The 14,813-nt window shown below is 55.9% G+C and overlaps 5 protein-coding genes across 5 annotated transcripts; 3 read left to right on the plus strand and 2 right to left on the minus strand.

Annotated features, from left to right (window-relative positions):
• Positions 1 to 1,164: 1,164 nt before the first annotated feature.
• On the plus strand, positions 1,165 to 2,865 carry UV8b_04183 (uncharacterized protein; the record flags this gene model as incomplete). Its single annotated transcript, XM_043141681.1, has 3 exons — positions 1,165 to 1,293; positions 1,397 to 2,642; positions 2,717 to 2,865. 3 exons carry the CDS (start codon positions 1,165 to 1,167, stop codon positions 2,863 to 2,865), a joined length of 1,524 nt encoding a protein of 507 aa, XP_042997615.1.
• A 1,425-nt stretch (positions 2,866 to 4,290) lies between these two features.
• UV8b_04184 (uncharacterized protein) lies at positions 4,291 to 5,506 on the plus strand (the record flags this gene model as incomplete). The annotated part of the gene is made up of 5 exons (XM_043141682.1): positions 4,291 to 4,372; positions 4,704 to 4,715; positions 4,802 to 4,960; positions 5,097 to 5,272; positions 5,348 to 5,506. 5 exons carry the CDS (start codon positions 4,291 to 4,293, stop codon positions 5,504 to 5,506), a joined length of 588 nt encoding a protein of 195 aa, XP_042997616.1.
• Positions 5,507 to 6,318: 812 nt separating this feature from the next.
• On the minus strand, positions 6,319 to 8,514 carry UV8b_04185 (uncharacterized protein; the record flags this gene model as incomplete). The annotated part of the gene is made up of 5 exons (XM_043141683.1): positions 6,319 to 7,395; positions 7,471 to 7,487; positions 7,584 to 8,079; positions 8,202 to 8,304; positions 8,390 to 8,514. The coding sequence occupies 5 exons, from the start codon at positions 8,512 to 8,514 to the stop codon at positions 6,319 to 6,321; spliced, it is 1,818 nt and encodes a 605-aa protein (XP_042997617.1).
• A 1,831-nt stretch (positions 8,515 to 10,345) lies between these two features.
• On the plus strand, positions 10,346 to 11,775 carry UV8b_04186 (uncharacterized protein; the record flags this gene model as incomplete). The annotated part of the gene is made up of 2 exons (XM_043141684.1): positions 10,346 to 11,203; positions 11,287 to 11,775. 2 exons carry the CDS (start codon positions 10,346 to 10,348, stop codon positions 11,773 to 11,775), a joined length of 1,347 nt encoding a protein of 448 aa, XP_042997618.1.
• Positions 11,776 to 12,953: 1,178 nt separating this feature from the next.
• On the minus strand, positions 12,954 to 14,521 carry UV8b_04187 (uncharacterized protein; the record flags this gene model as incomplete). The annotated part of the gene is made up of 3 exons (XM_043141685.1): positions 12,954 to 14,036; positions 14,157 to 14,290; positions 14,368 to 14,521. 3 exons carry the CDS (start codon positions 14,519 to 14,521, stop codon positions 12,954 to 12,956), a joined length of 1,371 nt encoding a protein of 456 aa, XP_042997619.1.
• Between the last annotated feature and the right edge of the window lie 292 nt (positions 14,522 to 14,813).

The raw sequence follows: 14,813 nt of genomic DNA on the forward strand, positions 1-14,813 counted from the left end.
CATACGAAAACAAAAACAAACCCAATCCCAATCCCAATCTCAAAAATACAATCCGGGGAGGGGATTGCGGCGCTTATGGGCAAGCTCTGTGGCGCAAAAGCCATCCCCGACCGACCTCGCGCATGCAAGTCATTGAAACAGCGTGTAGGTGTGCCCAGTGGCCCGGAGTCAGGACGAGGTATGTGTCTTGTATGTGTCTTGTATGTGTCTGGTAACTCCGTACCGGATTGTTCAACTGTCAACTGTCTACCCCGTTCTGCGCTAGCCGACGGTCTGCGCGGAGTAACCCGGAAGTACCGCGTACTCCCTCCGTGCCTGGCAGAAACAGAAAAGTTCTCCCGGAGCAAAACGTCCGCACAGGGAGGCCCACCCCTGATAGGAGGCACCCGGGGTACACCTGCCTTGGGAGGTAGGTAGTCGCTACCTTCCCGGGTACCTTTGGCCCGGTATGCGTTGGAGTGGCCTGGTAGGAGGTAGGTACCTACCTAACGTCAATACCTGGGTCGGAGAACAGAGGCTAAGGCCGTGGCCGCAAGGCACCCCCAAGTGACCGACCAACCAAACCAGCACATTCGGGTTAGCTCTTCGACTCGTCGTCAAGCATTTCATGCTTCTCGCTCCGTGCCGACTATGCCACTCGTCTTATCACTTCGCATCCTCCCTGGCAGTGCTGTCTTTTGCTCTCTTTCATTTTACATTGTCTTTTTCTTTGTCCATCGCCGCCGCCGCCGCCGCCGTCGCCATCACCATTGCCGTTGCCAACACCATCGCCATCGCCCATCGCCCATCGCCATCGCCATCGCCATCGTCAGCACCAGCACCAGCACCAGCACCAGCACCAGCACCAGCACCAGCACCAGCACCAGCACCAGCACCATTGCCGTCTCCGCCTCCCTCTCCGTTTTGCCTTTTTGTCACTGCGGCCATTCGCCAAGCCCCTCTTTTGCCGCTTCGGCCTTCGCCCCGAGCCGCCTCCTTTCAGCTCGCCGCGTTGCGCTCGCTCTGACCAACGTCTTCTTCAGCTGCTATCGCTGCAGTTCCCCCGAGTCCAGGCGCTTGCCCGCTATGCTGTTGCCATATGCTACCGCCACGGTTCTGAAATCGGGAGCCAAACCTCACCAGATGCAGTTCATTTGAGCCGCCTGTTAGCAATCCAACCCCATCATGTCTCACGGGCCGCCACCACCACCGCCGCCGCAGCCGCAGCCGCAGCCGCAGCCGCCGCACTCCGGCAACTTTTACGGCTATGCGCCTTTCGCGTTGAATGCTTTTCCAGATGCGCAGAACCCTCATGTGAGCGACAAACTCAATTGACTTCTTTCCTCATAAAGGACCTTGCTTTCTAGCTGGCGGCTCCCGTGCTGACCAGTCCTCATCCCATATGTCGAGCTTGCAGTTTCCCGCTGGCGGACATGATAGCTTTGATCTTATGGCCTTCTTCGACGATGGAGATGTACCCATGAACATGGACGTGGGAGACGGCCGACAGGCCCTACCCTTGTCCGACTCAATGCCCACCAATGGAAGTGGCGACATGTCCATGGGCAACAGCCCCGACACCCCAGGTCCTTCCACGGCACGATCGCAAGACAACTCTCTGAAGACAACTGCCGAGAACGCGCCTGGTGGAGGCCCCCTTCCTCCCGGATCTTTCGCCCAGATGAGCTTGATAGGGAGTGGGGGCATCGCAAACAGTTCCACCAGCACAGTGACCGATTTTACGAAGAGGAGAAACTGGCCCGCCAAAGTAGTGGAAGAACTCAAGGACTTCCTACACATACTCGATGCCAACGGTCGAATCAAGTATGCTTCCAACAGCGTCCTCAGCATTTCGGGCTACGCAGCCGAAGAATTACATGACGTCTTCTTAAAGGACCTCATTCATCCTGACGACCAGGGCGTTTTCGTTTCCGAGCTCAACGAATCAATAGCCTCTGGCAACCCCCTTCGGCTTTTCTACAGATTCAGGGTCAAGGACGGCACCTATGCGGTCTTCGAGACGGTCGGACATGCCCACATCGCAGCGGCGAGATTTGCCCCAAACCCCAACAACCAGTCACCCTTCTGTCAGGCAGTCTTCATGATGTCAAGATCTTACCCTACAAAGAACGCCGGACTTCTCGACTCATTCTTGGAACACAAGATGGAGAACGAGCGACTCCGACGGCGAATCGCCGAGTTGCGGCGAGAAGAGGAGGTCGAGACGGAGGAATCCAGCCGGCAGTGGATGCAAAACCAAGAAGGCCGCTCGGATCTAACGCCATCCGAGGCTACAGGGGCGTCGTCGGCGGCGACACCGTTGTTTTTCCGAGGCAACACCTCGGCCGGTGATTTGCAGGCAGAAAGGAGAAACTCGCTCTTGACCAGGGAGAACCTTGAAGGCACTGTGGCTCGACGATCCGACTCGCTGGGCGACAAGATGGCTCGCTACGAAGGGAACACGCATGCGGACACGATCGAGATGCTGACGGGCCTGAGATACTTGGAAGGGGAGCGCAGCAGGGGCATCACCACCGGCGGTAGTAGCCCTACACTGATCAAAGGCGACGCCGGCATCGCCATTCCCATCGATCGAGATACGAGAGCGGGCGACAAGAAGAAGAAGTTGAAGATGGCAGAGGAATATGTCTGCACAGATTGCGGTAGGTCTTGCTCTCGACTCTGACCACAACAGGTGGGCGTTTGCGGTTGGTGCCCAGCGACTGACTGGTTGCAGGCACTCTCGACTCCCCCGAATGGCGAAAGGGACCAAACGGACCCAAAACACTCTGCAACGCCTGCGGCCTTCGATGGGCCAAGAAGGAGAAGAAACGCAACATTACTTCACAAAGACCGACGACGCTGGTAGATAAGACGATGGGTTAGCGAGACACGGCAACTTGCAGCGAGGAAATTCCCGACCTGAGCCCAAAGTAGCCGACACCATGGCGCAGCTGCACTGGCCGTACGATTTGGGCCGGAGTGGGGCTCAAAGGCACGATGCTTTGCAATTCAGCGCTTCAAGAAAAATATCCCATCTTGAATCTCCTTTGGAGAAGGCGAGATTGCGCAAAATATTGGGCAACGCGGTGGCAATGGCCTCCCGCTTCCAACAACTGACTTACCGGGGGCATTCTACGACTGCATATGGTGCGCAGGTGGCCCCCCTCTCCACCCTTTTTTTTTTTTTTTTTTTTTTGTATCAACCGTGCTACTCGCTCTCACTTCCTCCTCGACCCTGCTTTGCTTTGCTGGAGCTTTTGGGACAGTTTGTGTGATGAGACTGCAAAATACCCGGGGGTCCGTGGGGGTGGAAAATTGGCTACCTCCAGATGCGGCGCGTGGTGCAATTCTTTTTTTTTTTTTTGCTTTTTGTCTAGGGTACTTATGTGTAATGCCGTTGCACGATGTCGGATTGATAATGTAGGATCACTAAATGAGAAATCAACGAGAAGCAAGCAACCCCTCTCGACCCACGGACGTTTTTGTGGTCTTTGTGTGGGAGGAGGAAAACAGAAACGAGCAAACTCGAGTCCATGCGAGCGAGTTCTCACGGGGCTGTCATTGATAAACCGCCCTTCCAGACCGGATAGGTTGCAAGATGGAGCGTTGCATGATGGGAGCGTTGCATGATGGAACGCATTATGGAGCGTACCATGTAATCAGCAAACACGCCAAGTATACGGAGTAGGAACCCAACCCATCCAAACATGTACCTGATATTCCGCCCCTGGCCAGGGTTGTTCCTTCAGTCGAGGTCAACCAATCTCCCAGCCAGTTGGCGCGGCCCGTCACGGAACGCCAGACATACTGGCGCACCTATCAAAATGCATGCATCAATGCATGCAACGCATGTGGTTGACTGCGTCGCGCCTTCCCTCGGAGGCTGGAGCTGAGCTGGCGGGACCACCCCAGGTCGAACCCCGCACCTTTCGTGCGTCATCGCCGAGGATCCCCAAGCGGCCAGCCAAAGGCGGAGGAGGGGCACAGCGCGCCCAAGAAACTGGCACTGGGTCGCTTTTCCCTCCCTTGGCTCCCAGCAGACAAGACAGCAGACGGCTGGGGCTACTGCAAGTGCGGATGGAGTAGTCGACCGACCCGAGGGGTCATGTCATATGGTCAATTCGATAAATAAGGCACCGGCGTGCCGAGGGCGGCGACCGTCTACCCCTTCTCCTCACTTGACTTGCGCTTCTTCCCCAAGTTTATGGTTGAGATCCCGAGTCTTTTTTTTTTTTTCAACAGCTCCTCTTTCGTCATTCACCGATTGAGACGCCGTCGTCGTCGTCGTCGTCGTCGTCGTCATTCGTCATGGACTCCATCATCAACATAAGCAAGGGCGTGCTCCAGCAGCAGCTGTCCGGGCAAAGTCAGGCGCAGCATCAAGCCCAAGGTGAGCTGTCCGAGTGCCATTGCTTCTCTCTGCCCATGTCCGCCTTGAGAACTCTATATTCCCCCTTCAAGGCTTAGCCACGCACGTTGTATGGCCCGAAGCTGTCTCCGGATCTTGGATGAGCAGGAGCTACCAGACGCTGCCCAGCCCAGCGAGCTGCTGCCAAAGCAAGCCGAGGGCCAAGGCACCGGAAATGGACGATGGACAGGGCGAGGCAGGGCAAGGCAAGGCAAGGCAAGGCAAGGCACTGCGTGGCTTTGCTGTGTCGCGGACTGCTTCCCGACCATCTTGGCGTCGAGGCTAACCAACACCCGAATCTGGTCCCTCACAGAGCAATCAAACAGTGAGTAGAGCCGCGCCTTCCGCATACCCTTTCCCCCCCCCCATGGTGCCGAGTCTCCCAGCTGATACCTGAGCTCGTGAGTAAAGCCGGCGGCGGCGGTTTTCAAGACGACGTTCTGAAGATGGCCCAGCAGCAGGCCGCTGGCATGGCCGGCAACACGGGTAGCAGCGACTTGTTCTCCAACATCATGGGAGCCCTCGGCAACAAGCAGGAAAAAATCCAAAACGAGGACATTGATGAACAAGGTAGCGTATTTTGCCCTTCACACTGAACTGCGCCCACGCGGCATGCTCGGCGTACGGGTCTGGCCAAACGCGAGAGAGCGAGGAACAGAGAGGCTGGTGCTAACCCCCGGGGTTTCCCCTTCATTCTGTCTCCCAGATGCCGTCAAGCAGCATCAGCACGCGTACCAAAACAACGGCAAGGGGGACTCCAGCACGCTGGGAACTGCAGCGGCCATGCAAGCTCTCAAGAAATTCACGCAGTCCGAAAACAGCGCCAGCTCTCAAACCGGACAGGCCGCCTTCTTGGCCATGGCCATGTCCGAAGCCACCAAGGTGAGTTTACCTTTTTACATGCATGCACAGACCGAGGGAAGCTCCATTGCGGTCAGCCTTGACTTACTTGAATAGCTGTTCGACTCAAAGGCTGCCCAGGGCAAGGTCGCCGACGGCGCCAGCAAGGAGAATGTTGTGCAGCAAGCCGCTGAAATGGCCATGAAGATGTATTTCAAGAGTCAGGCCGGCTCACAGGGTGGATTGGCTGGAATGGCTGCCAAGTTTCTCGGTTGAGGATCCAAGGAGAAAGGAGAGAGGAGACGGGCATGTGCATGTGCATGTGCAAGGCAGTGATTGTTAAGGGTCGTGTTGCGCGTGCGCACACCGCAATCCTGGAGGGATAATAAAAGCGCTGCTCGACGTTGATCGTCAAAGGGTTCCTCATTCCACTCCACGCATTTGCAGGAACAGCACACCTTCTTTTGGCGGTTGCTACTGTACGACGTCCGTTGACGGCTCTCCCTTGCAAGTGTGGGAAAAAAAAAAAAACCTCGACAGATTCTCATGATTAAATTGTCCTGTACATCTTCATCATCTCTGCCATGTACATGAACAGATTCCGACACTAGCCGGGCGTCTCCATCGGCCACAAAAGGGTTGTTTGTTGTTTCTGCAAATCAGCTGCCCCATACATACGCCGGCCATTTATGATTTGAAGACGTAACCGGAGTTGAATGCCACATGATGTTGAATCGGGTGCGAATTGGCGTTGGTGTTGCCCTCAGTGGCCTGCTGAACAGAGCAGAGCAATATGCATGCTTGCCTCTTAGAAGCATATTACGATTCGAGCATGGTATGCATGAGAAAGACACCGAGAGCTTCCCAATGAATCAGGACGTGAGGACGACCAAAGACGCAAGGGGTGCGTTGTACTTGCGCAGTCCCATCATTTGCTCAGAGGCACGCAATGTGGGCATCGGCGGCGAGAGCAAAATATCAAAATGCGAGAGGGGGGAGGGGGGGGGCAAAGAAAATGAAGAGGGCAAGTAGAGAGAGTAAATAAGATGTATTTCAAGACGGAAGTCAAGACAAAGTATTTACAAGCATCACTGGTCTTCAGGTCCGCCGCCTTGGGCTCCGTCGCCTCTGACCAGGGCCATGACGTCGAGCCACGCATCAGGCCGGCGGCGACCCTCCTCGTATCTCGTGTGCAGATACTCTTCTGCCTCGCCGGCGAAAGCCAGGAGCTGCTCCTCGCTTCCCCATTCCCCGGTCGCCAGCAGTCCGACCGGAACTGTGCCCTGTCCGCGCTTCGGAGTCGCGTATCCGACAGGCACGGACACCGACGGGGTCCCTGTCATGTTGGCCAGGAAAATGTACATCATGTTCCTGATGCTCGCGTTGGCGTCGCTCATGCCGCGCGCCTCGTCGCCAGGAGCCTTGGGCCATCCGGCCAGGGGGCTGGTGGGCGACATGATGAGCAGCCCCGGGTGTTTGCGGAACAGAAAGGCGAGGTGGCGCATCAGCAGCGTGCGCATGCTGTTGACCTTGAGGAAGTCGGCGGCTGGCGTTTGCGTGCCCACCGACATGACGAGCCGGTTGGCGTGTCCCACGAGGGAGAGCCAGTTCGCAGGGTCGACGGTCCTGCGCCGAGCAGCCTCTGCCATCTCGGTGAGGCAGATGACGCCGTGAGAGAGCTGGGCGTCGGCCACGTGGGGGAGGGAGATGTCGACGACCTGGTAGCCGCGCTCCTTGGCAAAGTGGTCCAGGGCGTTGCCGCAAAGGGCGGCCACCTGAGCGTCGGCGGCATCCCACCACTCGCGGTAGACGCCCATCACGCGCTTGGCGGAGGGGCCGGGAGGCACCGAGCGCGCAAACGCCCTCTGGACCCCGTCCTCGGGGTTGGGCTGCGACATGACGCGGTAGGCAATCGTCAGGTCGGCGGCGTTGGCCGCCACGGGCCCCGTGACGCACATGGAGCTGCCCATGTAGCCGGTGCGGTGATGGGACGGCTTGAGGCCGTAGACGCCGTTGAAGCTGGCGGGGATGCGGATGCTGCCCCCGGCGTCCGTGGCGACGGTGATGGGGACGATGCCGGCGCACACGGCTGACGCAGGACCGGACGAGGAGCCGCCGGGGTAGTATTCACGGTTCATTTGGTTTGTGGGCGTGCCTTGCGCGACCTTGGGCGGCGTTGCCTGCGCGTTAGTCGGGAGAAGAAGAAGGAGACGTGGGACGTGGAGAATGCTCGGACGTACATTTAAGCCGCAGGTGTCTTTGACGCGAAACGCTCCGTATCAGCAATCCCCCGTTCCTCTCTGGAAACATTGGCCGACTTGGCGCCGGGTGGACAAGCCAAGGGAACTCTCACCTGATCCGAGCTCGTGCATGCGGTTCTTGCCGAGAACCACGGCTCCAGCGTCCTGGAGCATCTTGACACACCAGGCCGACTTGTCCTGCCTCTTGAAAAAGGGAGAGTCTGCGTTGTACTTCATACCGTTGTGATTGACGTAGCCCTCGACGTCAACATCGTCCTTGACCCCGATCGGCACGCCGTCCAGGAGGCCGAGAGGCTTTCCACTGGCCCACCGCGCCGTCGAAGCTCTGGCAGCCTGCAAGACCAACTCGTCGTTGCCGTGGTTATCCGCCCAAGCATCCTCGTACTCGCCTTTCTCGGCCTCGCCTGGCTTGGTGAGCGGAAGAAGGGCCTTGATGACCTGGAGCGGTGTGGCGTCTCCACGTTGGTAGAGTGCGTGATAGTCCTTGACGGAGTAGTGCTTGGCTTTGGGGTCGACGTGACTGGCAGCTAGCATGGCTGGCTCAAAGTCCACCATCGGGCCATTCTGGCCGAGAGGAGTAACACATGGCTGTTCCGTATCAGAGCCTTGGGCAACTTTGCAAGGGCACGACTTGATGACCGTCCGGACAAGAGGGCCGTTTTGACGGTTCCCATCTGGTCGGTCTGGCTCGGTAGGAGACGTCTTCTTACATCAAAGGTGGAGGGAATGTCGTGCAACACCGGCAAGTCCCTAATCTTTCCGAATCCGGCATTATTCCAGAGGAGTTTCTGGAGAAACCCTGATCGCGACACTCTGTGGGGGGGGGGTCCGAGTCCGCGAAACACGCGTGTCAGAAAACGGTCTGAAAGGGGGTTGCATTCTCCAGCTGTACACATACAGAGCACTGGCAGCGACGAGAGCGTACCCTCGAAAGACGGGATTCTCCGCCGGAGGAGCAAGGTATGCGGTCTCCGGGCCCTCTATGGCTTCTGGGTAGTTGGCAAAAGCCGATGACGGCTCCATGGCTTGCGGAGCCGGAGCCGGAGCCGGAGCCGGAGCCGGAGCCGTGCGTCGACGGGATTATCGAGGCTGCAGGTTTTAGCGGCGGGCTTGCACGAAGGCTACTGCAAAGCCAAGAGGAACAAAGACGGGGAGACGGAAAGAGGCTGCTGTTCCGCGGCGCAAAGGGCAAGGGGAAGGAGGATAAGGTTGGAAGCGAGGAATGAACGGGCGGCGATGCGTGCGTGATTCGCAGTAAAGAGAGGGGATGAAGTGTGTGCAGTCAGCCGTCGACTACAAGGTCGGGGGCCGCCTTGGCTCAGCAGCTCAGGCCTCCACAGGCGCCTTGGGACCTGGGCTAGCGGGGACAAGTCACTGTAGCCGTCAACTGACGACTCTGCATGTCCAATGAACAGCGAAGCAGTTGCGCTTGGTGCCAGGACTGAGAAGTGTTCCGCGCCAAAAAAAAAAAGAAGAAAAAAAAAAAGAAAGAAAAAAATAAGAACCCAAAGAAGCAAGAAAGAAAGAATGAATGAGGGAAAATCAAAGCTGGCATGGCCACGGGACGTGATTCATTGTCCTAGACAGTTGCGTTGCCGCGGCGTTGTCGCAGCGGGTGAAGCATCTTGAACAAAACTGCATGTGGTACAGTATGTGTTGATGCGATGGTACATGCATCCTACGGCATCGGTAAAGTTCATGATGCTCTCCTGCATTTATCACTGCGGTACTCCGTACAAGGGAAAGCATAGTGTCGTGCTACGATGAACGCATCGCATCATCCAGGGATTGAGGTCAGTTCGCGAGTGGAGGTTGATTGATGCTGGACATGGTTGATTGACCGCGATGTGCTGCGGGCTGGGGATAGTGCTGGTGGGCTGCACGAGCTGGGGTCAATTAGCTGTGGGCTGGGTCAGCTGCAGTGGGCTGCGGGGGCTCACTGGCCTGGGCTGTGCTGTGCTCTGCCGCCTGCGTACGGAGCACCTGTCTGGTCTGTGCTGCTTGGTCCCGACTCCCCGGCTCCCTTATTCCAGCCAAGTCAGTACACTTGACGCGCTTCGCTGCCGCCTGGCCAAAGCTGGTACCAGCATAAGGTACCTACCTCTAGGTAGGTCCTGTACCACTGTACCAGTGACCCGGACCACGCAGTACTGTCTGGTACCTTGTTGACCTGTAACAAAATTTGCAAAAATTCAAATCAAATTGACCGACCACATGCTTGTTATGTTGTTTGCCTGCTGTTGGGTACCAGCCATTGTCAGCCATTGTCAGCTTGCGTCTGGTCTGCCTTGTGTCTGGTCCAAGCCTCATCCTCATCCCTCTAACCCCTCTAACCCCTACAATCATCGACCCTCCCTGTCCTCCCGAGTCCCTACCCTACCGAGTGGACGTCCTCCGTCCTGCCATCCTCAGCCCCCAGTCTCTCGTTAAATCAAGGATTCACCTCTTCCATCATCTTTAACCAGTTCCTCCTGCCTGGCGCCTAACGGAGCGCATCTTCGTTATGGTCATCGTCCACGCCCGCTGTCGACTCTCCAGCCTCTAGCTTACCTCACCGCCCAATTCTCCGTCTCGCTCGCTCAGCTTCCACCGAGTCTCTCTCTCTCTCTCTCTCTTTTTATTTTATTTTATTTTATTTATTTTTTTTTTAAATTTTTTTTTTTTTTTAAAAAAAAAACCTCAGAGCCAACTCCCCGGTTTCCGAGCAAGAAATACTCTCCGGCTTCCGAGCAAGAAATACCCCCCCCCCCCCTCCGTCCGCAGGAGCAGCACCTCTGCTGGCTCGTTGGGTACCGTTGCCCCAGCTGTCCACTCCCATCGACAGTCCGCCTGGCTCCCGGCTGGAGTCTATCAGATGCCCATCGTGGCTAGGCAAGCATCTCGCAAATCCTTGCTGGGTGCTGATCCAGGCTTTTCTCAACAAACCCCTCAGTACAGTCCGCATCACAGCCAGTCCTCATCCTACGGTGGACGGAACAGCGAGTACACGCAAGACTATGGCCAAGCTTATCCCCAACCAGTCTATTCCGCCGCCGAGTATGCTCGGCCTGGCTATGGCCAACCCACCTACGCCGAAAATGAAAACTTGAATCATTTCGACCAAGGATACGCCGGCCGGCAGGGCCTAGCACCTTCTGCCCCGTCCAACAGCATCCGACACGACTCCTGGGCATTTCTCATGACGAAATGGTCGGCTGCTTTCATGGCCGTCACGACGCTTCAGGCCATAATCTGCCTGGCCTTTGAGTCGTACGTGTTTGGCAAGTTTCAGACAAGCCTGGGCAACTATGTGGATATACCCAAGGTTCAGTCTCAGTACAAAACCATCCCTACGTTCCTGACTCTCTTCATCTTTGGCTTCCTCTACGAGCTCGTCGTTGTCTGGGATGCCCTACGACTGAAGAACACCATCCAGGTGATTGGCGTCTGCATCGCAAACTTGGCTCTTCTCGTTTACACCGCTATCCAAGTCGACCAGATTCGGGTGGCCATCGGCGTACTGGATGACCACCATGCGCTGCAAGCAGAAATCTCGTCCCAGATATTGTGGTCCAATGTCAAGGCGTTTCTAATTGCCACTCCCGCCATCATTGCTCTCGCGACAATCATCATGATGTTCATCTCGTGGAAACTATACCAAGAATTCGCCTGGGATATCCTAAAAACCATCGGCGCTGATTACCGCATGAAGAAGCGATTTCTTCATTACCAGGCACGTCACCCCCTCGGGTCCTCGCATGGTGAACCACAAGTCCTCGCGCTCAGCCGCAACCCTGCTAATCCCTGGCTCCGCAGGTCTTCATCGCCCTTTTGAAGTTTGATTTCTTCTTCTTCGTAGGCTTCATCATCCAGTTTGTGGTCGTCGTCGCGCAGAAATCGGACCCTGAATTCGCCCTGACAATCGCCACGATTCCAATCACCATCATCATTCTACTTGCTGCTGCCTTTTTTACTCGGAGGGAAAACAAGCCGGGCATGATGTGCGTCATTGTTGTGTACCTCGGCGGCTTGAGCTACTTCATCTTCAAGCTCGTGCGCATCTATCAACCCAGTCATGCGTCTTCATATTTTGCGGTTCGCCGGTCCCTGACTGCCTTTGCCGTCATCACGATCCTATTGATCATTCTCACTATTGCAAACGCCATTATATGCATGAACAACTTCAACAGTGGCCTCAAGACGCATCTGCTACCATCCCGAAAGGCCGAAGAAAAACCCGACGCGACGTCCATCAACCTTCACGATGTCAAACCTCAGATGCCGAGCCGCATGACTATTGACTAGATCGGTCGGCGACAGAAAAAAGAAAGAAAGAAAAATGCAAAAAAATATGAACAAAAGAAAGGAACTCTTGAGTGCGGGAGATGAAAACAATCTCATCAGATACCCTTCCGTATAAACGCATGACGTGATGAGTGCAAGGAAACAAAACTGAACAGAGCGAGCGACAGCGACAGCTACAGCTACAGCTACAGCTACAGCCATATTCCCCTTTGTCGAGGGTGCTCGTTAATCGTGGGGCTGGCTTCACTTTTAGCAATTCCCATGGAGGACTCGCGGGCGCATTTCAATTAGCATATCACGATGGATATTCCCCCCCCGTTCCATGTATCCTAAGAATAACAGATGCGTGCAAGGTCACTGAATCACCGCCCTCTCTTTTTCTTGGAAATCTCACTCCACACCCGATGACTCGCGAAGGCCGGCATCTTTTGCCTAGCTGTCAGGTGTTGAAGTGACGAGTATCTGTGTAGACATTCACTCTTGCTGCAGGACACATCTGTTGAGTCATGTTTCGATTTTTCGACCCTTGGTCGGGGCAGGGACTTGGGCAGACATCTCCAGCTGACTAGAGTTGGCGACTCTCTCCCTTGCGGTAGTTTGGATGAAACAGTAACATGTAAAACTTGACCTCCTGCAGCCTTTTCGTCTGATAAGCGCAGTGGGCTGCCTGCCATGGCTTCTGTGTATCTAGGTATATATGTATCTTGGCTTTGTAACGGGATACGTTGAGGTATATTCTCGCTGTATCCGACTCTCGCCATGACGTGGCTTCACTTTGACCTGGGCGGAAATTCTCGACTCCATGCACGTGGCCCGGGGAAGAGACCGAGACTTGCATCACCATCTATTGCTGCGGGGAAACCTTTTTGCCCAAAAACGTATAACATTCTGAAGGGCGGCCAAAGCAAGCCTCTATATATATAACAGGCAACACCGGATGAAGACTCGGTGCAAAGGCCGTGTTGACCGCATCATCAAGCCTTTCGCTTGCAGCAATAGAATACGAAAACGACCGCTCAAAGCTCATACCAGCCTGTCGCGAATAATTTGCGCCTGTTTACTCCAAAAAACACCAGCCCCCAAAGCTTGCTTCCAAAGTGAACATGTTTAAGACCCCCCCTCCCCCCCGAAACCAGCTTGACAGAGTCCCCATGTGTGCATCCATCCCCCATTTCGCGTCAAAGAGTAATCTTGACGGCATCGCGCAAGTGTCCCTCTGTTGGGCAGTACGGGCATTTGTATCGCGCGCCCTTGGCGGCGATGTTGTGCAAGCTTTCTTTGCAGATGACGTGGCCACAGGGCAGCATCATGGGCGGGTTCTGCTCGGTGGTCTGCTCCTTGCTGACGGGGCAGACGAAGATGGGGTGGTAAATCATGGAGGGCGGGAGGGGTGTTTCGAACGCGAGCTCGTTTTCCGTCGTCCACTCCGTCTTCTTCTCCTTCATGTAGGTGGTGTACTTGATGAGGCGGGGCAGGGCAATGGATCCCGCCGTGACGGCCATGTACAGCGGCGACTCGGCTGACAGGCCGAGCAGAGAGCAGAACTCGCGCGTAAAGGACGTGGACACGTCGTCAAAGGCCGAGTCGATTTCGAATATCCGGCGGTACGGAGACTCTCCGAGGTTCGAGGCGTAGACCATGGCGCAACACAGCTGCTGAATCTCCTTGATGTGGCGAGACTGGAAGCGGCCAAAGTGCTGGCGGGCGTACGAGAGCGCCCCGGATTGTCCGTTGTTGGCATCGTCGGGCAAGCCGTTGACCAGGGGGCCTTTGAATAGCCACACGAACTGCAGCTTGCTGAGCTCGAACTCCAGGTTGCTGCCCTTGGCCTCGAGCTTGGGGTTGTTGGCGCGGGCCCATTCGATAGCCGGCACGAGGTTTCGCGCCTTGAGTTTGGCGAGGATCCTGTACATTTCAGAAAACTTGTCCTGGAGGTCTTCTGAGTGCAGGCCTTGCATGTCTTGATCCTCGTCCTGGTCCTGGTCCTGGTCCTCCTGCTCGTCCTCCTGCTCGTCCTGGTCCTCGTCGTCGTATCTGCTCATGGCATCGTCGCCGTCGTCGTCAAGCCGTGCTGTCTTGGGACCGGCCGCCGCGGATAAATGGTTGGTCTGCTCACGGTGCTCGTGCTGCTCGCGTAGAAAAGTGGATGCCACGGAAAATTGGCCTTCTCGGAGCAGATGCATCGCTATTGCTCGGTTGATCAACTCGGGGTGATTGGCCATGGCGTCGGCCTCCATGGGCAACTCTCGATGCGGAAGAGCCTAAGAACGGTGGTCAAGGCAAAAAAAAATAAAAATAAAGATAAAGATAAAAATCACACGAGCGGCACAGGCGATCAAAACATGGTCCAAAAGACCTGGGGATCGGAATACGAGTCTTACTCTGTCTAGCGCTTTGCCAAAACCCCTTTGGGCCTTGCTTCCCTCCTTTAGATCATTCGTTATGGCCTCCAGGCGAGCCTTGACTGGATTTTGGAGAGTCGTCATAGCCATGGCAATTTTGTGAGCGTCATCGTCTATTGTCCCGGGAGGTATTAGCCCCATCATTGTACGCAAACCGTGCATGGCAGCAGAAGAGCGGGAGCGACCGTACTACTGGCGACCTGTTCCCGGGCGGCGACGAGTAGATCGATGATGGAGTCGACATCTTCGATGGCTGCGTTTAGATTCGATTGTCGCATGCGAACGACCTCTGCTAGCAGAAGTCCGAAGGGTGACGAGGGGACGGCTTCCTCTGTCCCAGCCATGGCTGAGTTGGATAAGGAGAGGTAGGTAGGTAGCTAGGTCGGTAGGTAGGTATGCAATAGGTAGACCAGCAGGGCAAACTGCTAGTTTGTCGGGTGATTGGGCAGTCGAAGTCGCATGTGCCGAATTCGCTTTGGCGGCTTTTCTTGCCCGTGATGTATGCTCGATATGACGCTAAAGGGGCGGATTCCGACCATGCAGATTGTTGAAGCGGCCGCTGCGAATGGTGCGGCGCAGGAACTTGTTGCATGATGGGTTGACGTCGATCCTGGGGAGGCTTGAGTGAGTGATTGG

The sequence above is a fragment of the Ustilaginoidea virens genome, chromosome 3, assembly GCF_000687475.1.
Source record: "Ustilaginoidea virens chromosome 3, complete sequence".
NCBI lineage: Eukaryota > Fungi > Ascomycota > Sordariomycetes > Hypocreales > Clavicipitaceae > Ustilaginoidea > Ustilaginoidea virens.